Source organism: Varanus komodoensis, unplaced genomic scaffold (genome assembly GCF_004798865.1).
Source record: "Varanus komodoensis strain SLA01 unplaced genomic scaffold, ASM479886v1 scaffold193, whole genome shotgun sequence".
NCBI lineage: Eukaryota > Metazoa > Chordata > Lepidosauria > Squamata > Varanidae > Varanus > Varanus komodoensis.
This window is the reverse complement of record NW_025335558.1, coordinates 82,569-105,980: the sequence shown is the minus strand read 5'-3', so window position 1 is coordinate 105,980 and position 23,412 is coordinate 82,569. Positions and strand designations below refer to the sequence as shown.

General features: G+C 40.0%; 2 protein-coding genes across 2 annotated transcripts; one reads left to right on the top strand and one right to left on the bottom strand.

Annotated features, from left to right (window-relative positions):
• The first annotated feature begins 1,659 nt into the window (after window positions 1-1,659).
• Window positions 1,660-5,990, top strand: LOC123022464 (olfactory receptor 12D2-like). Its single transcript, XM_044428160.1, has 2 exons — window positions 1,660-1,685; window positions 5,045-5,990. Exons 1-2 carry the CDS (start codon window positions 1,660-1,662, stop codon window positions 5,988-5,990), a joined length of 972 nt encoding a protein of 323 aa, XP_044284095.1.
• Window positions 5,991-11,539: 5,549 nt separating this feature from the next.
• On the bottom strand, window positions 11,540-21,846 carry LOC123022463 (vomeronasal type-2 receptor 26-like). The gene is made up of 6 exons (XM_044428159.1): window positions 21,716-21,846; window positions 21,057-21,234; window positions 19,104-19,964; window positions 13,945-14,172; window positions 13,361-13,487; window positions 11,540-12,450 (listed from the first exon to the last, which is right to left on the bottom strand). Exons 1-6 carry the CDS (start codon window positions 21,727-21,729, stop codon window positions 11,540-11,542), a joined length of 2,319 nt encoding a protein of 772 aa, XP_044284094.1. The 5' UTR covers window positions 21,730-21,846.
• Window positions 21,847-23,412: the final 1,566 nt, after the last annotated feature.

Sequence of the window (23,412 nt, the reverse complement as noted above, 5' to 3'; positions counted from 1 at the left end):
TCATTTTGAGATCTTTCTGACGAACCAGAAACTATACTTTTCCATGGTTTCCTGTATTGCAGCAAAAGCCCTACCCTCAAACCCTGCATATCAGCCATGCATATTCAGAGAATAGAAATCTGTTCACAATGGATTTCTGCTGTGCATTGATCACTGCCCTCTATGGGTATATTGATTTGCTTCAAAAACACCTTGTTTGGGGGAATTCCATCATACTATCTGTGGCAATAAATGTATGAAGATCCACTCACATATTCAAACCGCTTTGCATGTGTAACCCTAAGCAAACAATATGGAAGAAGAAGAAAATGTGGTGGCACATTTGTGATTCAGCACAAATTTATAGACCTGCTACTGTGTGTCAACTAAGAACACCAACTGTGGGCCAGAAGTCTCAATTTCAAATGTCACCAAAGACTCAAAAATAGCCTTGAAAAAGTAATCACTTTCACACTCTCAATTTCCCTTTTTGATAAAAGTGGGCTAATAATATTAATCTTCAGGTTGCTTGTAAGGCAATCTAAGATACTAGGTTAGACAACACTATTATTTCTTCCCTATAGAAAATTCTGTTTGTTTAAAAAAAAGAATGGAAGTGTACTGAGTTTGGAATGTCAGAAACAACTATGCATACTTTATACATGTTATATAGTATTACAGTCTGAACACTATATTAAAGTTTTCCTTGAAAATCCTTCTCTTCAAGAAAATCCAAACTAAGAAATCATTAATGTATGTTTATGTACTCAACATAGATGCTACCTTTATGTACAAAAGATGAAGTTCAGCATGCCTTAATTATCCAGCAAGTCAAACTTCTTGCAGATAAACCTTCTGTAACGTCTAAAACATTTCTCTTTAAAGCAAGGCTTATTATCATAATGCACCATTCCATTCTGTAAGAATGTTCAGTTTTGCGATAACTTCTGGTCACCTGCTGAGAGACAAGAAAATAAGCCAGAGCATAACATGCTATTAGTCAAAATGATTACTCAGAGGATATGCATGAGATATCCTTCTCTAAATATGAAAAACTGCAAGGTGTTGGTGATGTAATGGGATTCCCAAGGCATATTTTTAAAGTCTTGGGACTTGAGTGAAGGGTAATGATGTAGAATTGTCGTTTTGCTTTCTGTTATGGCTGACATGTAAACTAACCTTTGTGGGTGGAGGAATGCCACAATCTCACCTTTGGAATTGGGCTGCACAAATAAGGAATACAAGGGTGCAGAATCTTGTGATTTTTAAAAAAATGAAAGTCACTGGAAGCCTTGAATGTTTGTGTTTTGCCAATTATTTCATGAGATTTCCTGATAACCAATGTGTCCAGGTATACTCAAAGAGTTAGATGACATGACTGAGTTTAAACTAACATAAGGCCATATGAACATAACAACTGTCATGTAGGATCCAATCAAATGAAACATACCTTATATTGTTTTGATCTTGTGCCTTCCATTATTGTCTATGTCCCTATTATATCTCCATCATGTGAAGCCAATAAGGGCCAGTGCCAGACCAAATCAATTAGCTTCTGAACAGTCAGTCTCACTTCACATCATCATCATCACATTGTCTAGAAGAAAGTGTGTACTTGTCCATAGATATTAGGACAGTCTTAAGAACAGTCATCTGCAGAGTACACTGTTGACAGGCAGGATGAAGGAAGAGCATATTGTGGCAGGGTAATTTATTGTTTTGGTTCAGGGATTGTGTGAGTTAGCGCTGTTAACCCCCAAATTATGGATTTATGAGAATTGGTTTTGTATGCAAAATATTCAAACATGTTTCACCCACCTTAGGGAGATCTCTTTGAAGCTTATCACAATCCCTTTTGGGTTTTGCCATCCTAAATGAATTGGTGCAATCAGCAAACTTGGAGACTGCTTTTTGCTAATTTGAGATCATTTATGAATACATTGAAAAGCATTAGTCCTAAGGCAGAACCCTGTGGGTTACATTCCTCCAATGGGAGAAATTGACATTGATTCTGACTTCTTCTTTCTGTTCTTTATCCAGTTCCTGATCCATAAGAGTCCCCCCTCCCATGGCTCATCCATGTTATTAAGTTTGCTCAGTAGTCTTTGGTGAGCAACTTTGTCAGAAGCCTTTTAGATGTTCAAATAAGCAGTGTCTTCCATAAATCTCCTGCTCACATTTTCTTGACAGTCTTAAAAAACTTGAATAGGTTAGTGGAACAAGACCTAGCTTTGTGGAAATGATGTGAATTCTCTATCAGCAGGGCTTTTCCTACATACTCAAAGATTTTGTCTTTAATACCTCTTTCACTAGTTTACCCAGCTCAGATATTCTGCTAATCATCCTGTAATGTTTTAGATCACCCTGGATCCTGTTTTTAAAGTTGATGTTATTTTGGCCATTCCCAGCCCTCTGGCAGAGAGGCTGAACCTAGGGCCATTTTGCTTTTATACTGGATGAATTATCAAGGCTCCTGGGAGATGCATGAAGAGCTCCTTCTGTGGATGTGATGCTGGGCATAATTTCTAGTGTGGGCATTGGAAATTTTTGGTCCCTGCCACTGCCGGTATACTCCCCATCAAAACAGCTACATCCCTTGCAAACAAAAGATATGGAGGCTTCAATAGCCTTTATGGGATGTTCAAGCTTAGTTTGTTTGCAAACAGAATGTGGTCTTTTAGGTGTTTTGGAGCCACAACTTTCCCCTAACAGTTCAGTTTAGCTTGGAAGATACCTAAATCAAAAGATTGCCACTTAATTTTGGTGACAAGATGTTTATTTGAAGATTTGGGGAGGTGGGCAGGACATACTGCATGGTGTGTGACCTGCGCTTGGGATATCAGGGGAAACATGTGCCTGAGGCCTCCAGCACCAACCCCTGATCTGGTATTTGCAAGAGGTATCTCTGCCTAATACCTGTTAAGAATGCTGCTTCTTTTCTCCCCTTATGAGTGTGAATACATCACAAAGTCTCCAGTGCTTTCAAATGTCAAAGAAACCACATGTGAACCTTGAAATCTTGGAGATTTGCTGAGAAAAGTAATGAGAAATTGACCATTTATTAACCTAACATTTAGAAAATTATCCTACATTTTGCCCTTCAAGTTGGAAAATATTCTGTTGTTTCTATTTTACCACTCAAGCTCTCTCAAATGATTCATAGTATTCTTTAATGAAAATATGGAGAATAGAGATGGATTTTTCTTCCCTAGAGGTGTGATAATTAGGCCAGGGGGAAGGATTAGTCTTTGGATGAACCTTATAACTCCAAAGCAATGAATTCCCATTCCTCTGCCTAAGCTTCTGGTGACTCTTCACTCCATTCTTAGCCATCACTCTTGCACATTGGAAGAGAAGAGAGAACACATATTGCAGGTACATGATGCAAAAGCACTGTACATTATCTGAAACCAGGGTCTCTGGCACAATGAACTTAAGATTTAGAGAACCTCAGGACCAAAATTCACCATGAAGTCCTTCTCTGCAACCCACAAGCTATGTATATGGTTCCTATCAATCTCCACAGGGGGTTCTACCCAACAGAATTTCACTCTGGTTTTCAAAGAACATGTCAGAATTATTCAAATATATGATAACTGAAGCAAGAATGATAAGTGCTTCTAAATGGAGAAGACCAGGATTCCAAGAATTGAAGAAACACTGGAAAAATAAGTTCGCAGAGTATGTGGTCATGGCAAAACTAATTATGTAAACAGAAGACTGAGTGAAGAATTTAATGATAATGGAAATTCTGTTTTATTCAGTATAATTCATATGGTGTAAAAGGAAGTTCATTAAAATGTTGTTGATGATTTATAGGTGATGTGAAGTGATTAGAATTTTCCCAAGCTTCAGCAGAGTACTGGCTGACAAAAAGATAGACAAATTGTTGGTGTCTTTGGAAATTTGCTGGTTATGAATGTATTGGTTATATTGCGTTAACATCCCTTAATGATTTATTTCACTTCTTTTCTTATACTTCATTTCTTTCTGTATCTTATTTATTTTAAGAAAACAATTTTACACATAGACATACACGTATACAGAATTTCACTGTGTTGACCATGTATTCTCAGCATTTGGGCTATGTCAGTTTCATGCATAATCACAACAGAATGAATTTTAAACATCTTTAAAAATTAGGGTTCGATGTAAGACTTGCCCAAAACCACCTTATCAAGTGTACAGCTGAATGGGAATTCAAATCTGAGCATCCCATATTGAAGCTCAACATTTTAGACTAGGCTTGGTTGAAACTGCTCAGATAAGTTCCTTTACCTGCTTTGCTAAAAAGGAATCCCAAAATTGTTTTTTATTATTTATTTAGGTATAATTTGACTTTCCACAAAATATATCCTGCTAATTTCACCAGTGTGGAAGACTGAAAATGAATATGGAAGAAGTTATGTCTACATCAAAAGTGCTAATCACATACAGTGGTCTGGGAGTTATCCTTCAAATACCATTCACCAAAGCCCCATTTAGAATTTTAAAAAAGGTGGTTAATAAGAGCAAAATATCCCAGGCTTTACATTGGAGCTGGCATAATAATCCCTTTCATGCTAGTATAAGGATCATTAGGGCAACATGAGAAAAATGTGCCAGAGGACAGTGTCTAAATGCATGCTGTTGGAATTTCTTTTCCCTGCAGCTACTGCAACTCCTGAGATAAATGTTTGATACCACATTTTTATATGGTGATTATATGGTGAAGTGACCTTAGGTGATTAAGTTTTCCTAAGGTCACTTCAATTGAAAGAGGAATTGTCCTTTGGCCTTCTAAATAAGCTGAAAAGTGATTAATAATGGGTAAACGTATATACAGTACACATACATACATACACACAGACATATGGGTTTGGGTGGCAAAGAATAGTAGATTTTTGCTAAAAAGTAGAGGATGTTGGGTTTTGAAAGTGATCTTTGCTAGGATAATTTTTGCATAAGTAGGAGACCACACATTTCTTAATCTCCTGAATATATTTTTCATTCTGCTTCAAGAATAATGCTGACATTCAAAATCATTAATCTTTTTCAGCTTTTGTTGAAATTGGTTCTATCCCAGAAGACTGGAGAATCAAACAGAGATTACACATTTCATTCTGATGGGCCTAACAGATCAACAGGAGGTTCAGAGCATCCTGTTTGCACTCTTCTTGATCCTCTATCTAGTAAGTGTGATTGGCAATGGGACCATTTTGTATGTGGTGATGGCAGAGACCCAACTTCACACACCTATGTATTTTTTTCTCAGCAACCTCTCCTGCCTGGACATTTTCTATTCTACTGTCATCCTTCCAAAGATGTTGTCTGGCTTTCTCTGGGCCCATCAAAGAATCTCCTTTGCAGGATGCATCACTCAGCTCCATTTCTTCCATTTCCTGGGCAGCACTGAGGCTCTCCTTCTAGCTGCTATGGCTTATGACCGCTATGTGGCCATATGCAAACCACTCCACTATCCAGTCATCATGTGTAGACAGAAGTGCCTTCTGCTGGCAGCTACCACTTGGGTCACAGGGTTCTTCCATGCCCTGATGCATACACTAATGACAGCTCAGCTTGATTTCTGTGGTCCCAATATCATCGAGCATTTCTTCTGTGACATCAAGCCGCTACTGAGATTGGCTTGCAGCAGCACGCAGCTCAACCTACGCCTCCTCAACATTGTCACAGGATTAATTGTCACGATCCCTTTCTTCCTAACACTTCTTTCTTACCTCTACATTATCTCCTTCCTCCTACTGAAGATGAAATCACACAGGGGGAGATGCAAGGCCTTCTCTACCTGTAGCTCCCATCTCACCGTTGTTGGCTTGCTGTATGGACCTGTACTGTTCAATTACCTTCCCCCTTCCTCAGGAAATTCACCAAGAAGAGACATGGTAGCCACCCTCATGTACAGTGCAGTTACCTCTGTTCTGAACCCCTTAATTTACACACTGAGGAACCAGGAGATGAAAGCAGCTCTGACAAAATCCCTGGATACACTATTGGCCTCTGTAAGGGTGTGAATAATACTGTGAAATCTATTGTCTGGCATGTATCACTAGTATCTTGAAATGGGACATTCGTCAACATAAGAGCTCAAGTAGAAAAAAGTTCCAAGGAAATCTTTGGCACAGCACTGTCTGCTTTCTGATTTTGAGAAATAACGTTGGAAGAAAAAATTGTTTTTAGTCATCAGAGCAAATCCCTATGTTTCAACCACAGTTGGTGAAAAGAACATATGAATTATGTTCAATGTCTGCACCAGCTTTTGGTTTTGTAGTCTCATCATATTGTCAGTGAGAAGTTCCTTCTAAGAATTTTAGCTCAAAGTGACCTAGAAAATAAATAAATATCTCAGGATATACCAAAAATTCAATTTTATTCCTTTGTTTTTTTTTTTTTGGTGGGGGGATTATCATGTTTAATCATGGCTGTAATGATTGATTATTGGTTAGCCATGATTGGTTCTATCCTCATATTCTACTCTTATCTTGCTGGAAGCTGCTCCAAATAATTCCACCTTCTTCCTTGTTATCTTCTACTATTGGTTTTTACCATATGTCCAATCCATAGAATAGGGCTCTGCGAGTGTTTTTCAGCTAACAAGCCAAAAAATGCTGTTGCTGTGATGCAGGTCCATGGAAGGTGGGGGAAGCATTCCAGTCCAGCTTAGTGGAGGAAACAGAAGAAACTCCTGTCTATGGTGTCCTATCTATGATGGGTCATTCACAAATGTTTGTTATTCATCACCAAATATGTCCAAACTTGAACCCTATAGAAGAGGTATACTAATTGTAATGCATACAACCAAAAATGAGCCAGAAAAACATGTTGATTAGACTAAAATTGGAATCCATTGCTTACTGACCACCTATAAAGTAATGAAAGCATAAGTAAGATAAAGCCATTTGAGGTGGGCAGGATTATTGTGGCTGAAGATCACAGTTCCAAGTAGCCACAGTTCCCTTATCTAAATAATGCTCTGTATCACAATCTGGGTCCATTCCTGCATGTGAAAGTATGTGTGCATGTGTGTGCGTTGCTACTAATAATCAGCAAATAGCATTTTCAAAGGGCAAACAATTCTAAGGCAGGGAAACATTAATACTTCAAAAGTTTAATTGGATCCTTTGTGTACTTCATTGTGGAGTGGTGGTTTGAACTTATGTCTCTCTGATGTGATTCTCTTGTCTATTACATTACCCTGGATTCAAACCATTAAGTCACAATCCCCAGATGAACTGTTTTAGTAATTTTGCTTACACAGCATCAGGCAAATAAAGGAAGGTTGTTGTTCAAATATATTATTTTCCCCAGCCATAACAAGAAAATTTGATAGGATATCACCAATGATAAAAAGTTAGTCTTCATACTGTCTGTTGTTGGAGCATCCTTCCAAGGCACTTGTTTGACACAGATTTGAAAGAAGTTTGAGGGTTCATCTGCCACAGTAGCAGAATCCATGAGCACATTCTGGGCTAGAAAGAAAAATACTTCTGGCAGTATCTTAAGTTTAGCCTGTTTACAGTTATGGGAAATCAGACAAAATGACAGAGTTAGGTGATCAAGAACACATGATGGCCATACAAATGAGCACCTGCTAAAATAAATCCAGATATAAATTCAACTCTCTAGGCAGAATTACAGAGGAGACAGAAATATTGTTTTAAAAAAGAATATGTATGCATCTCTTAAAAATGAATATAGAAGAAGAAGAAGAATCTATGAAAAGATAGTTGAATGATAACAAAATGGATAGACAAAATTCGTAAAGAAGAAAGATCTGTTTCACAGTTGGGAGATCAGATGTCACTGGAGGAAGGGAGGGAGGGACATATAGACTGTAATGGACAGTCTTTCGCCATCATTTGGAAGGACCTTTGCATTTCTGAATCCCTTAATGCATATTCGGCAGTGATACATACATACACTAATATTTATATCTATCAGAATGACAAATGCTGGAAATTTGTAATAACTTAAGCTAGAAGTTTTAAAGGTTCAGCATTGCAGTGTAACATTTTAACAGGTAACAACTCTGATTTGAAATACAATCTATGCTTTGGAGTCCTTTTTGTTACAAAATCCCATGAATTCTCTCACCTCTTCTTGATTATATTCATTCCAGTAATTATCACTTATGTAGTGATTGCTAGGAGGATAGTTATACTTTTCTAAGCAATCATTATCACTGGTCCAATACTTTTTTGTGATATCTGACCAAACCTGCACCCAAAGGCAAGCAAACCCCTCCTGAGGCAGAATGTATGGGTGTGTGATGATGAGCTGAGACAGTAAAACCTAGCTACTTCACCTGTTGTAAACCATCCTGAGATGTCAATAATGGAATGGTATATAAAAGCTTTAAATAAATAAATAAATAAATAAATATACTTAAAATGTTTTCCCTCTCTTTTTATTCTGCCTTCCTAAAATGAGCAAGGTTCTAATGATAAGGACATAAAGAGATGCAGCAGCAACATAAAGAGCAGTCTACAGTGAAGGCTACATGCATGGCAGTGAAGCAATAATAAACCTGGGACCAAGCAAAAATAGAGTTCCAAAATTTCCACAATATTTTTGTGGAGGAAGAAAAGAGAGAGGGGTGAGAGGATCAACATTTTAAGTAAAGAGAGGGAATACTAGCTAGAGGCTTAAGGGCACAAAAAATAGTGATCTGGACTATACAGGAAAATCAATCAAACAAATTCATTTTCTCACAAAGCAAAGTAATTTTTGAGGATCATTTCTGGGGTTCTACCCTGGCTCATGGAGGAAAAGTATTCTGGTGTTAAGAAGTATATATATATTTTGTCAATTGCATACTGTACTCATTTCCACATAGACTATGCTCCACTCCTAGGGACTGCTGTGGAATATTATGGTATCACAACAGACCCAGCTTAAAACAATAATTGGTTTATTGAGTGAATATGAAAAGGATGAAATGTTCATCAAGTGTGCTAGATCTAGAAGTAATATCTTGGTATATATAACTGTATATATTGTACTATATGCTTTAGATTTCTACATTAGATCAAGGGTGATTGTGCAGAAAGATACTGTAAAGACCCCCTACAGTCATGGTTGCCAGAATGTTATTTTTGGGAAGGTAGTAAAAATTTTGATGAAAATCCATTCTAATTTAATCCCACCAGGTTTTTTGCTTGGACAGTCTACTGCAGGCATGTCCAAAGTCCGGCCCGGGGGCAAATTGCTGCCCATTTTCAAATTTCAAGTGGCCTGCAGCCTCTTCTCCCTGCCAGCTCAGCCTGTCACTCATCCCCGCCGGCAGACGTTTTTCCCTTCACCGCACAGCGGTTCCTGCAGCTGTCCCCTGCTGCCTCCTGCTCCTTCAAGGCTGCTGGTTATATTTCACCAGAAGATGGCAGTAGACCTGAGTCAGCACTCTTGCTGCATGACCCTTGTGACACAAGGCTTGTGTGCCCATTTCTAAAATGGCGACTGTAACTAAAAAAAGGAAAGTTGACATCGAGGGGAGGGCCACTGCTTCCAGGACAAGTAGAAATTGGAGTATTTTTTTCACTGAAATACGAAACAACTGTGTCTGCCTAATTTGCCAAGAGACTGTGGCTGTTTTCAAGGAATTCAGTATCAAGAGGCACTATCAGGTGAAACATGCTAACTACAACAAGCTAACTGGGAACGAACACAGTGAAAAATTGAAGGAACTGGAAGCTGCTTTAATAGCACAGCAGCGCTTTTTCACAAGAGCCCGTGAATCAAGTGAAAATGCCACAAAGGCGAGCTACGAGGTGGTAACGCTGATTGCCAAGCACTGCAAACCTTTTACTGAGGGTGAATTTATTAAAGACTGCGTGATGAAAATGGTGGAGAAAATTTGTCCTGAGAAGAAGCAAGAGTATGCCAATGTTTGCCTGGCTCGTAACACTGTGGTAAGGAGAATTGAAGATGTTTCATCTGATATTAAGAGACAGTTAGAGGCAAAAGGAGTGGAGTTTGACTTTTTTTTGTTAGACTGCGACAAAAGCACAGATGCATCTGACACCGCTCAGTTGTTGATTTTTTTGAGAGGTGTGGACAATGACATGAACATGAGTGAAGAGCTACTTGACCTCCAGAGCCTTAAGGACCAAACAAGAGGAACAGATTTATTTGTTTCCGTTTGTTCCGCCGTAGATGACATGAAACTACCATAGAATAAAGTCACTGGGATTATTATGGATGGTGCACCTGCCATGGCTGGCGAGCGAAGTGGATTATCAACCCTAGTCTGTAACAAAGTCAGTGAAGAAGGAGACAAAGCTATAAAACTCCACTGTATTATTCATCAACAAGTTCTCTGTGCCAAACATCTGAAATATGATCATATTAGGAAACCGGTGATGAAGGCTATTAATCACAACGAGGTAAGATGGCTCAGTCGGGGGTCTGCACTGCAGCGCTTCTACTCTCTTAGGGAGGAAATCAGACAATTCTTGGCAAAAAAGGGACAACCGATGCCAGAGCTATCTGATCCTGTTTGGCTGCCTGATTTTGGATTTTTAGTTGACATAGCACGACATCTGAACGTGCTGAACACGAGCCTTCAGGGGCGAAATGCAGTGGTAAGCCAACTGTATTCACATATCAAAGCCTTTGGGACCAAGCTGCTACTTTTCCAAAGGCACCTGTCACAAACGCAGCCCAATACCACACATTTCCCATCACTGCAGGAAATAATGACCAGTTTTCCACAGAACAATATGAGTGTGCAAATAAGGAGGTATGAAGCAGACATCTCTGGCTGAGGAGTTTCAACAACGCTTTCGGGATTTTGCAGCTGTTGAAAAGGAGATCACACTTTTTTCATCTCCTTTCTCTGTGGACCCTGATGATGCTCCAGACCACCTGCAGCTGGAGTTCATTGAGCTGCAGTGTGATGCCGAGTGTCACAGTCAGCAGCAACAGCTCCCTCTTGTCAACTTTTACCACCAGCTGGATAAAGACAGCTTCCAAGAGATTCGAACATTTGCTAAGAAAATGCTGAGCTTGTTTGGTTCGACATACTTGTGCGAGAAGACATTCTCGGTTATGAACATGAACAAGAACCGCATGAGGACGAGACTAAGTGACTTTCACCTGCGTGACATCTTGCGCATCAAAACCACTGTTTTTGAGCCAGACCTGGCCTATATAATGCAGTCGAGATCTCAGTATCACCCTTCACATTCGTGCAGTTAAGTTATTTGTTTAGTCTTTCATAAAATAGTTCATTTGCATTTAATGTTAATGGTTCAAAGAATGTCAGGCTGAATTGTTGGCCTCCACACATTTTCACCTCACCAAATCTGGCCCTCCTTGCAAAAAGTTTGGACACCCCTGGTCTACTGGGAGACTGATTGCAACCTTATCCAGTTAAAAATGTGCATGATGACAATACAGTGACTTGCAGTAAGTCAAATTGAATCTAACATGAGGCACTTTTGAGTATACATGCAAAGGATTGTATATTGAGATTACTTGAAAGATTTTGGAGCTGACACCTAACAGCTATGTCTAATTGCTCTCATTTAAAGCTGCAATATTTAGTTAGCTAGGGTCACAGAAATTAGATTCTTTGTTTCTTCTTCCCTATTAGGTGGGCTTTGCTGTTTAGTTCAGGCTTCAGCAAAATAATGTAGCATTTGGGAGAAAAAATGAAGAGCAATAATCCAGCACTGGATGCTAAGATAGCAAAGATCTCCACAGCCACTGTGTATTTGCCCTTGGTGCTCAGGTAAGAGGGAACAAAGGACACCCAAACACTGCAAAACACCAGCATGCTGAAAGAAATGAACTTGGCTTCATTGAAACTGTCAGGCAATTTCCTGGCTAGGAAAGCTACCATTAAGGCTGCAATGGAGAGGAAACCCAGGAAGCCCAGTACACAGTAAAACATGGCAGATGACCCTTCATTACATTCCAGGACAATTTCTTCAACCATTGCATTCATGTCAGAATGTGGGAATGGAGGAGATGCTGCAAGCCACACAGTACAAATCACCACTTGAGTGAGGCAGCAGGACACAACGATGGTGCTGGCCAGTTGCTTCCCCATCCATTTTCTCATCTTGGATCCTGGCTTGGTGGACAAGAAGGCTAGAACCACAGTGATGGTTTTTGCCAACACAGAGGAGACAGCCACAGAGAAGATGATGCCGAAAGCAGTTTGTCGGAAGAGGCATACCACTTTCTGTGGCTGGCCAATGAACAGCAATGTGCAGAGGAAACAGAGCAGAAGGGAGATGAGGAGAGTGTAGGTGAGTTCTCGATTGTTGGCTTTGACTATGGGGGTGTCTCGGTGCTTAATGAAGGCCCAGAAGACCAAAGCTGTGATGGAAGAAAAGAAAACTGCCACAATGGCCAAACTGATTCCTAGAGGTTCTTTGTAGGACAAGAAGTGTATATTTTTGGGAATGCATGCCTTGTGTTCATCATTAGAAAACTGGTCTTCTGTGCACAGAATACAATCATCCATATCTGGAACAGAAAATGTGAGTTTCTATGCATTGTATCCGTAAGCAAATTCACAGGAAAGTTCAAGAAACTTTTTGAGTTTTCATATTCAAACAAAATATTCTAAGATGTATGGATAAAGTGCCATGCTGTAATAAATTATTCTGTTTCTTCTTATTATTCTACATTATGTTTTTCACACAAATTGATGCATCCCCAATAAATCACATTTCTTAAAAGAATGAAAACTGAAATTAAAAAATGAAACAAAGCAGAAAGGGGAAAATATTAAAAGCAAGGAAGAAACCAGTAAAATCAAATGCTTACTTAAACCGCAATGCCTTCAGCTACTAGGGGAAAATACATAAAGAAAAAGAATAGCTTCAGTCTTTCTGCAGACATATAGACATGTGTGAAACTATCATTTTGAATGCCCTTATCTTTATTGAAAGTGCAGGCAAGATCATGCTGAAGCCATCCTTACACTGCCAAGGGGTTCACTACAGAAAAGACCATCCCTCATCTATCTGGCTCTTCCTGGACATTTAGAAATTAAATGTATTAACCTAACCCCTAAATGGTACTCAGGGTAGAAATGGGCAGCTTGTGCCATTGATATATTAATAAGAGTTATATAATCTCCATTCTTTGCTGAAATCAAAATTGCAACTGCAAATTCTGTACAAGTTGCTATTTCTCAGAGGTGTCAGGAGTCTGTCATGCAGCATGTTATCAAGTCAAGAACTTCCTGCTGCATGTCAGGCCACACTGTCATAGCAGAGTGGAGCCTCTTTATAGTTATCATTGACCACAGTATTGTCTGCAGCAGCATTTTCCCTGATGGGCTATACTCCAGGAAAACGGCATCTATACAAAATGCACAAGTTGGAGCATTATGCACATGTGTGCATTTTAAACACCTTTAAAAACATACCTGTGTGGTTAGAAATTTTCCCCTTTGGACATGGAAGGCAATCATAGCAACAGGAGGGCTTCCCTTCCCTCCTTGACTTTCTAAAACCGGAAGAGCAGTTGTCATTGCACAGAGAAAGTGGGACTGACTGATGGCAAAGGAAAAGGAAGAAAGTTTGAACAGTGAAAAGTGGTGGCTTCTTTGTGGGAGGGAGATCAGTGAATCAGTTCATTTTTTTTTTTGTGTGGGTAAAGAAAGTGTCTTTCATTAGCAGATGCTAAGACTTTTGTGTACATTCAGTGTGATAGTCACACTGTCAAGTAATTACCTTCTAATTTTACTGAGTGAAAATGGAGCTGGGAAACAAGATACGATTTTAGCTATCTGCACCTACTGACAGAATACAACTTGAGAAAATTGATTGTGATCCCAGTTTAATAGTGTCTTTAAACGTCATCATAATCCTAACACTGTTAGGAAACTTAGGGTTGATCAAATGCAATAATTAACACTGTACCAGACAAATCTCAGTGTTCTTTGATTGACACATAGGTGGGAATACTCAGAAATATCTTCATATAGCATGCCATTTCTTTAGAACCTACCTGATTAAATACGCTGGGCCATACAAGGGTATCTTCAAATGTAGTGAATATTTTGTCTTTGTGAAACCCTGGGTCTATCCTTCCAACTTTCACTCTATGAAAGGATTGGTTTGAATAGGTGACGAAGTTTACAATGTCAAATCCAGCATGTACTACACCATTTTCATCAAGTGAAACTTTGTCCCCAGCACTGTTGTTAAATGAGATGTGTCCCAGAAAGTGATGGAGCTGGGAGAAAAAGAAAATAGGTTGTACCATACAAAAAGGGAACTTGATGGTTGATGGTTACTAATCCCTTTGACATATTACCTTTCTATCTCTCGCTCCTACCCGTCAGGAGCCTGGGTCCAGAGTCTTGACAATGTCAACGTTGACCTGAGTCCAAAGAATCCAACTCTAATCCCAGTCCAAGCACAGAGTCTTCCACATCCTTAGTCTTAATATCATTTGTCCCCATAAATTAAATCTTAAAATATCATTGCTATTACACTTTAAGTTGCTCCCTGGTAATCACAGTTGCAATGGAGGATTTCAGTTCTTCCAGGTATGTATCATTTCCTTCCTTCTCTTCATTTCAATTATATTTTTACTATTTTTGTTTCTTGCACTTGGCTTCATCATTTATAGATACAATTATCAGGCATCTAAATCCTTGCTGCATCAAGCTGCCTCCTCCTCCTCCTCCATCATCATCATCATCATCATCTGACTATCTTCAGTGCTCTGCACCACCCATTGGACATATCTTCTTTCTTGTGTGCATTAGTTGGACTGCTTTAGTTTACTGCTTCACTCAATTCACTACCCACTACTACGCACTTAGATATGGGAACCCCAAATATCCTGCATCTAATTTTCTGTCAATTACAGGTGCAATTTCATACTTGGCCTGAAAAGAGCTATCGCTAACCTGAACTGTGGAATTTGCTATTATTTGGGTAAAGCGGATGTAATTTATATGGCAGTTGCTGTTTTCTGCATGTTCTCTTCCATCCACTCTGGTCCCATACACCTTGTTTCAATATTTCCTCTCCTGCTTCAATTTGGCATACCTATTTCTATGTTCTCTCCTTCATGGATCACTGCCTTGTCATGGCAAAGGGGCTTGCATTGCTCAATGAAGCTGTGAGCTATGCAGTGCAGGGCCACCAGAGACAGACAGGTCATAGCAGAGAGCTCTGACAAAACGTGATCCACAGGAGAAGGAAATGGCAACCCACTCCAGTATCTTTGCCATGAAAAGCCCCATGGACCGTACCAAAAGGCAAAAAGATATGATGCTGGAAGATGAGCTCCTCAGGTTGGAAGGCATGCAATATGCTACTGGGGAAGAGCAGAGGGCTAGTACTAGTAGTGCCAGAAAGAATGAAGTGACTGGGTCAAAGCCAAAAGGACACTCAGCTGCAGATGTATCTGGAGGTGAAAGAAAAGTCTGATGCTGCAAAGATCTATACTCCATAGGAACCTGGAATGTAAGATCCATGAATCAAGGCAAGCTGGACGTGGTCAAACAAGAGATGACAAGAATGAACATTGACATTTTTGGAATCAGTGAACTAAAATGGAAAGGAATGGGTGAATTTAATTCAGATGACCATCAGGTATACCACTGCGAGCAAGAATCCCTCAGAAGAAATGGAGTAGCCTTCATAGTCAATAAAAGAGTAGGAAAAGCAGTACTGGGATGCAATCTCCAAAAGGACAGAATGATCTCTGTTCGAATCCAAGGCAAACCATTCAACATCACAATAGTCCAAGTCTATGCCCCAATCACTGGTGCTGAAGAGGCTGAAGTTGACCGGTTCTATGAAGGTCTACAACACCTTCTAGAATTAACACCCAAAAATGATGTCTTTATCAACATGGGGGATTGGAATGCTAAAGTAGGAAGCCAAAAGATAACTGGAATAATAGGCAAGTTTGGCCTTGGAGTACAAAATGAGGCAGGGCACAGGCTGGTAAAATTTTGTCAAGAGAATATGATGGTCATAGCAAACACTCTTTTCCAACAACCCAAGAGACGACTCTACACATCGACATCACCAGAGGGTCAACACAGAAATCAGATTGACTATGTGCTCTGCAGCCAAAGATGAAGAAGCTCTATTCAGTCAGTAAAAACTAGACCAAAAGCTGACTGTGGCTCAGATCATGAGCTTCTCATTGCAAAATTTAGGCTTAAATTGAAGAAAGCGCTAGGCCACTCAGGTATGACCTAAATCATATCCCTGATGAATATACAGTAGAGGTGACAAATAGAATTAAGGAATTAGATCACATGAACATAGTGCCAGAAGAACTATGGACGGCAGTTCACAACATTGTAGAAGAGGAAGCAACTAAAGCCATGCCAAAGAAAAAGAAATGCAAGAAAGCAAAATGGCTGTCTGAGGAAGCTTTACAAATAGCTGAGGAAAGAAGGGAAGTGAAAGGTGAGAGAGAAACAGAAAGATACACCCAATTGAATGCAGAATTCCAGAGAAGAGCTAGAAGAGATAAGAATGCCTTCTTAAATGAACAGTGCAAAGAAATAGAAGAAAACAATAGAATAGGCAGGACCAGAGAGCTCTTCAAGAAAATTGGAGATATGAAGGAACATTTCATGCATAGATGGGCATGATGAAGGACCAAAATGGCAGGGACCTAAAGAGGCAGAAGAGATTGAGAAGAGGTGGCAAGATTACACAGAGGAACTATAAAAGAAAGAGCTTAACCTCCCTGATAACCATGATGGGGTGGTCACTGACCTTGAGCCAGACATCCTGGAATGTGAAGTCAAATGGGCCTTAGGAAGTCTGAGCAACAACAAAGCTAGTGGAGGCAACAGTATTCCAGCTGAGCTCTTCAAAATCTTTAAAGACGATGCAGAAAAAGTGCTACATTCAATATGCCAGCAAATTTGGAAAACTCAACAGTGACCACAGAATTGGAAAAGCTCAGTTTACATTCCCATCCCAAAGAAGGGCAATGCCAAGGAATGTTCAAACTACCGCACCATTGTACTCATTTCACATGCAAGCAAAGTGATGCTCAAAATCCTACAAGCTAGGCTCTAGCTGTATGTGGACCGAGAACTACCAGAAGTACAGGCAGGATTTCGAAGAGGGAGAGGAACTAGAGATCAAATTGCAACATACGTTGGATCAGGGAGAAAGCTAGGGAGTTGCAGAAAAACATCTACTTCTGCTTCATTGACTATGCTAAAGCCTTTGATTGTGTGGATCACAACCAATTGTGGCAAGTTCGTAAAGAGATGGGAGTCCCAGACCATCTTATTTGTCTCTTGAGAAACCTATATGCAGGTCAAGAAGCAACAGTGAGAACGGGGCACAGAAGCACTGATTGGTTCAAAATTGAGAAAGGAGTTTGGCAAGGCTGTATACTGTCTCCCTGCCTATTTAACTTATATGCAGAGCACATAATGAGAAAGGCAGGGCTAGATGAATCACCAGTTGGAATTAAGATTGCCAGGAGAAATATCAACAACCTCAGATATGCAGATGATACCACTCTAATGGCAGATAGTGAAGAGCAACTAAAGAGCTTTTTGATGCGGGTGAAGGAGGAAAGTGCAAAGGCTGGCTTGGAACTCAACATTAAGAAAACTAAGATCATGGCATCCAGTCCTCTCACTTCCTGCCAAATAGATGGGGAAGAAATAGAGGCAGTGACAGGTTTATTTTGTTTATTTTATTTTAGTTTGCTCCAAGATCATTGCAGACAGGGACTGCAGTCAAGAAATTAAAAGATGCTTGCTCCTTGGGAGGAAAGCTATGGCAAATCTAGACAGCATACTAAAAAGCAGAGACATCACCCAGCCAACAAAAGTGCATATAGTCAAGGCTATGGTTTTCCCAGTTGCAATGTATGACTGAAAACTGGACCATAATGCAGGCTGAGCGCCAAAGGAGTGTGGCCTTTGAATTGTGGTGCTGGAGGAGGCTCCTGTGAGTCCCTTGGACCACAAGGATATCAAACCAGTCAGTCCTAGAGGAGATCAACCCTGACTGCTCTTTAGAAGGCCAGACCCTGAAGATGAAACTCAAATACTTTGGCCACCTAATGAAAAGGAAGGACTCCCTGGAGAAGAGTCTAATGCTGGGAAAAATAGATGGCAAAAGAAGAAGGGGAAGGCAGAGCATGAGGTGGATAGATGGAGTCACTGAAGCAGTTGGTGTGAGCTTATGTGGACTCCGGGGGATGGGTGGAGGACAGGAAGTCCTGGAGGAATGTTGTCTATGGGGTCGTGATGGGTTGGATACAACTTCGTGAGTAACAACAATTTCTACGTTCTAAGCTTTTTCAATGGGACTTCATCCTTTATCTTCTCCCAATCTTACAGTATTCCCCTTGTGATACTTGTGAGTGAGGGACAAAGCATGTACTCAGACACGACAGGTGCATTTTGCTTCACAGTGAGAATAATGACAGGAATCCACCTTAGCATATCAACTCACCTAATGGCACCAATACCCCTCCCCCCCCACACAGACACACCATGCATGTGCACATCAGTGAATGGATTAAAAGTATTCCCAATTGCTGAGGTCCTGATCCAAAAAGAAAAAAAAATATGGTCCTGAATTTACTTTGCCCCTAACTGATTTAGTGCCTATTTACTCTGTAGGACTTACAATGGAGCAATTTGGACTGACTAGAACCAAAGAATTGGGAAAAATTTATTTGGCATTAAGTCTACCATAAAAATGTGTGTGTTTGTGTGTGTGTGTTTTGAGAGAGAGAGAGAGAGAAAGTAGTTGTTTGATAAGTCTCTGAAGTAATACATGGTTTTTTCCCCTATGGTCCATTTTATCTCATTTCTCTTCTTTCCCACCCTGCCCCACTTGAGCTTTATAGAAACCCTGATGTTAAAACAAACAAACAAACAAAAACAAAGACAAAAGCACATGGATAAAGTGGTCACTAACAGAGATGGGGTCCTCCCTATCAGTCAGCTCCAAACTTTGTAAAGACATTTAACTAACAGTACCAGAGATGTGTGAACATGTGGCAATAAAGGAAATGCTGAAAACCTCCCAGACATGCCTCTGCTCATCATGAAATGCAAGTTAGAGCACACTGCCTCTTAGTGGCCTGCATTTCTACTCATGCTGCAAGCGTACCCAGCCCCCTGCATTTGCTTGAGCTCAGAATGTCACCTGCCATGGGTGGTGACTCCAAAGCTTCTGCCTGTCTCCATCCACCATGGCTCTGTGTCTCCGCTTGGATGACTGCATGGCTTGCAGGGCATGAGCCACCACATAGACTGCATTGTAGATGCTGTAGCTGTGGGATGTGATGTCTGTCTCAAAGGTAGATGCCGGGAGAGAATCCAGCTTCTCCTCCCCACTGCAGGCATCTTCAGCCTCACTGTTTGCTACAAGGTTAAAGCATGAACACCCAAAGGCTTGTTCCCAAAAGTCCCTGATGAAGCCATCTTCTGTTGTTGCAGAACACTTTTTCATCTGCAGAAACTTCTGGAATCCCAACATCTGCTTTGAGTGACTTGCCACAGATATAGCACCATGGATGGAGTGCACTTCCCAACTGGTTTGGAAGGCAAAAGATGTGAATTCCATCTGGGCATCCATTATCCAAACTTTGCCTATGGTCTTTGATGGTATATTTTGCAATTCTGAAATCATCATCAGTATTCTTAACCTAATCATAGTCTCAGATGCACCATATAGAAGCACTGCCGTGGCCGTGCTCTTCATGACAATTCTGCATAGCTTAATCTCCTCAGCCAACATATTGTCTACAAAATTGGCAAATGATTGTTCTGGAAATCCTTCTATGAAATCAAAGCAGATGCCACTCTGGGTAAACATGGGAAGCACATTCTGCATAAGCCATTGTGCACCATCACTATTTACAAACAGTGCTCCAATCCAGGTCCACCTGAAATGTAGCAACAACTGGAGAATCCCCTTATCTTGAAGTGAGGTACTTGGGAACATGCGGTAGAAGAAAAGGCCTTGAATTTTATCATTCACTGTTGGAGCAGAGCCATAGAAGACCTTAGGGAAAAGAGGAAGAGAAAGAGAGGTACTTTTCAAAATTGTTATGAAAGCGTTACCATTTAAAAAATATGAATATTTGGCCATCACAATCAAACTTTCAGTTTGTTCGTTTGACATAGAAATGTAACACAGTTTTGTGATGTCTATATTGGAATTCTAAGTTCACTATGATGCAACATCCATTAAATAGTAGAATTGCCCACTTGGATCACACATCTGCAGCTCAGCTGCCACTGTTGACACAGGCAACCAAAGTTTTTGACCAAACTAAGCAGGATATGAAAGCCATTGTATCCCTGCGTTGCACTGGTTTCTCCTTGACTTTGCAGTATTATTTTGTCTCCTTCCCCTCCATAAATTAGATGCAAAAGACATTTTTGATATGTTTGCTATTATTAATGTAAAATTGATATGTTTTCTACTATCAATATAAAAATAATTTAATAACTTTGTTCTCTAAACAAATATTTGGTTATCACCCTTTGAATCTTAGTTATGGTATAGTCACTCTCAATGACATCTAATGACATTGCTATTTTTTGGTTACCTATCAGTCTGTAAATACCAGTGTTTCAGTTTTAAATAAATACATGAGACTAATGCATGGTAAGAGCTCTTTCTTCAAATGATCATGTGAAGTTTGAAAGAACCTTACTTCACTTTTTCACAGCCTTATGAGGGAGTGAGGACTTTAAGTCCTTGCTTTTAGTTTAAGCTTTATATTATTCAGTTGCCCTTGTATGAATAATAGAGTTATACAAATGATTATATCAATTGCAATTAATCATCCCCACCACGTTTCATACAGAAAGTCTATGCCGTCTAATCAGATGTAAGGTCTAATGACTTCCAGAAGTGTGAATACAGGATTGCACTAAGAACAAAGTTATCATGTTCCCTCTCTAGGATTTGACTTTGAAGCATCATTCAAGATTTGTCTGCATGCTTCGGCTAGACCTACAGATTATGAACATAACAGAATGCAAACCAAAAAAGGAAAAGAGCAAACAGAGACAGCAACACAAAAGCATCTGGAGGAGGAGAAGTTTGGATGACTATTCTGCCCACACAACAGATGCAGTTCCATACCTGAGGAAGTTTGTAAAAGCGCAGAATGTCTGCCATTTGTTTGCCAGTATCAGAGTTAGGTCCTGCAATAACAGCTACCAGGTCAGTTTGGGCATCACACTTGTAGTTAGGGATGAACCTGCCAGGTGTAGAAAGAAGATCCATGGAGGCATGCAAAGTCCAGAATGCACTGAAATAATTATTATAGATTTGGAATCCCAGGGTGACATTGGTCAGCATGTCAGAGTTGTCATTGATCTCTTTCACAGCAAACTCCAAGAGCATAATGTGCTGGTAGTTGTGAAGCAACACCCTGCAGGGAGATTGGCATGCAAGATCATTCAGCAATTCATTAAGTGGCATTTCCCATACAATAAATACATATTTGATTGCATATATTTGACTGCTTGTCTCTCCTTTCTTGCCAAATTATTCTCCAGCTACTAAGGTGGCTACCCATAATCAGTTAGCTATCAAATGACCACATCTCCTAACTATGAAATGGCCAGTAACAATTAACTAGTTATGAAAGGAGAAAAGATCTGGGGGAAGTATTTTCCCCCTACTTCCACATGGCAGACATTCTTCCCAAGAAAACAAAGCAAATTCAAAGCCAAGTTGCCCTCACGTTTATTATTTGTGCAGGTTTTGCTGGAAAACATCCTACATAATATTCTTACATAGGGTTATCCATCTTGGCATGGGAAGGATGGTTTGTAAAACTAATAGGACTGAAGAAGACATAGATCTGTGAGGTAATGCCAGCAATGATGATGTCTCCTGACCGATAAAATTTGTGAAGAATAGGAAGAGGTTTACTGACTGTACAGCCATGAGAAGGAACCTTGCACACCACTTGGGAAAGCAGTGTGGATAGCAGGACTACCAAAACTACCATCATGCATAAAGTATTTCCTTCTAGATGCCAGTTCATCTGTAGAAGGTCCTTTCGGACTTCAGCCTGAGCCGAATGGCCATGTTGTATAGCTTGACGCATGTAGATCTGTCCACAGGAAGCCGGGTGGAGCCTGTTTGTCTTTATATCTATCTCATAAGGATCCCACGACTATGAATGGACTATGGAACTCCGTAGGGACTTGGAAAATAAATTATTGTTGATTTCAAAATTACAGGGGAGATAATCATCTGCTGAGTGTGACAGCCTCTCTCTCTGTCACTGAAGAGATTTTTTTCTTAATTCTTCTCTGTTAATCAGTAGGGCAGCAAGTGCTTTAAATTGTCCATGACCATTAAATTTCTCAGCAGGATGAGGGATGTTATGCCAACACCAATCCTAAAAGCACTGGCCACTTGTGAATGGCTAGTTTCAAGACTCAGTTTTAGAAGTTTTTGTCTGACCTTTTAAGGTGAATTATATGGATTTACACCTTTCAAAGCTCTCCATGTATAGTACTGAAAACTCACTTTCTCACCTTCTGTCACCTCATATGATACTTCTCCTGTCCTTAAATAGAGCTGGGCACACTTAGGAAAGCTGATGTTAAAAACAAATTAGTTTTGCTTCCATTTTCATGTATTCCTTTTTCTCTCAGGTTTTCACCTTCAGGTTTTACCTTTTGCACCCTTCCCTCAACAGAAGCCAACACTTTCTGACCAGAGACTGGATTATTTTAATCCCCCTCCTCCAAGGGGGTAGATTTAAAATACTTCTGAAAACTTTAGGTTCCAGTGTAGCTTTTCAGTTATATCTCTGCCTGTCTGCCTGCCTGACAGCCTATCTATATTTCACACTTGATAGGAAAACAGAAATCCATCTAGTTATAGGCAGCCTGTGTTTGTGCATCCATGTGTGATTCTTTCATACATGTGTTTACAGTTAGATGCAATACAATTTACAATAAAGTGAAACCAACATTCCTTTCAGAGGATTCACTTACACAGTCAAACCTGAAATAAGAAATAGATGAAGTACTGAATGGCACTGGGTCCACAGAAGCATATCTGGGAGATCCCCACACTGTGCAACCAGGGGTGAAGAAATGGGGGGGGGGGAGCATACCCAAGTAGCATGAGGCAAGCCATGAAGCCAAGGTCATCCAGAGAGCTACATGGCTGTCAGCTGCAGCATTCAGAAACCAAGCTTCTGTCTCGTCCAAAAATTGGGAGAAATTGAGTAGTTTATGTCCAGGCAAAAGGCATTTCCTTGAACATTCTCTTGTAATTAAAACAACCAAAATAGAAAACTAAAACTTGGGATATGGAATGTTGGTACATCCAAGTTTACTGCCAAAATTGTCTTGAAATTAATCATGTACCAAATCAGAAAACATCTGAAGGAAATAGAGTGTTCTCATGGTCACCATAGTTCACTCTGGATTATTTGACCTATGGCAGTGGTTGTGGAAATCCCAGTATA

Coding starts and splice junctions, on each gene's coding strand:
- LOC123022464 (XM_044428160.1), top strand. CDS start 1,660: ATGAAGGAAGAGCATATTGTGGCAGG. Junction 1,686..5,044: donor GAAGAGCATATTGTGGCAGG/GTAATTTATTGT, acceptor GTTCTATCCCAG/AAGACTGGAGAATCAAACAG.
- LOC123022463 (XM_044428159.1), bottom strand. Junction 19,965..21,056: donor GCTTTTACAAACTTCCTCAG/GTATGGAACTGC, acceptor CTTTTCCCTAAG/GTCTTCTATGGCTCTGCTCC. Junction 14,173..19,103: donor GGAGTCACCACCCATGGCAG/GTGACATTCTGA, acceptor TTTTTCTCCCAG/CTCCATCACTTTCTGGGACA.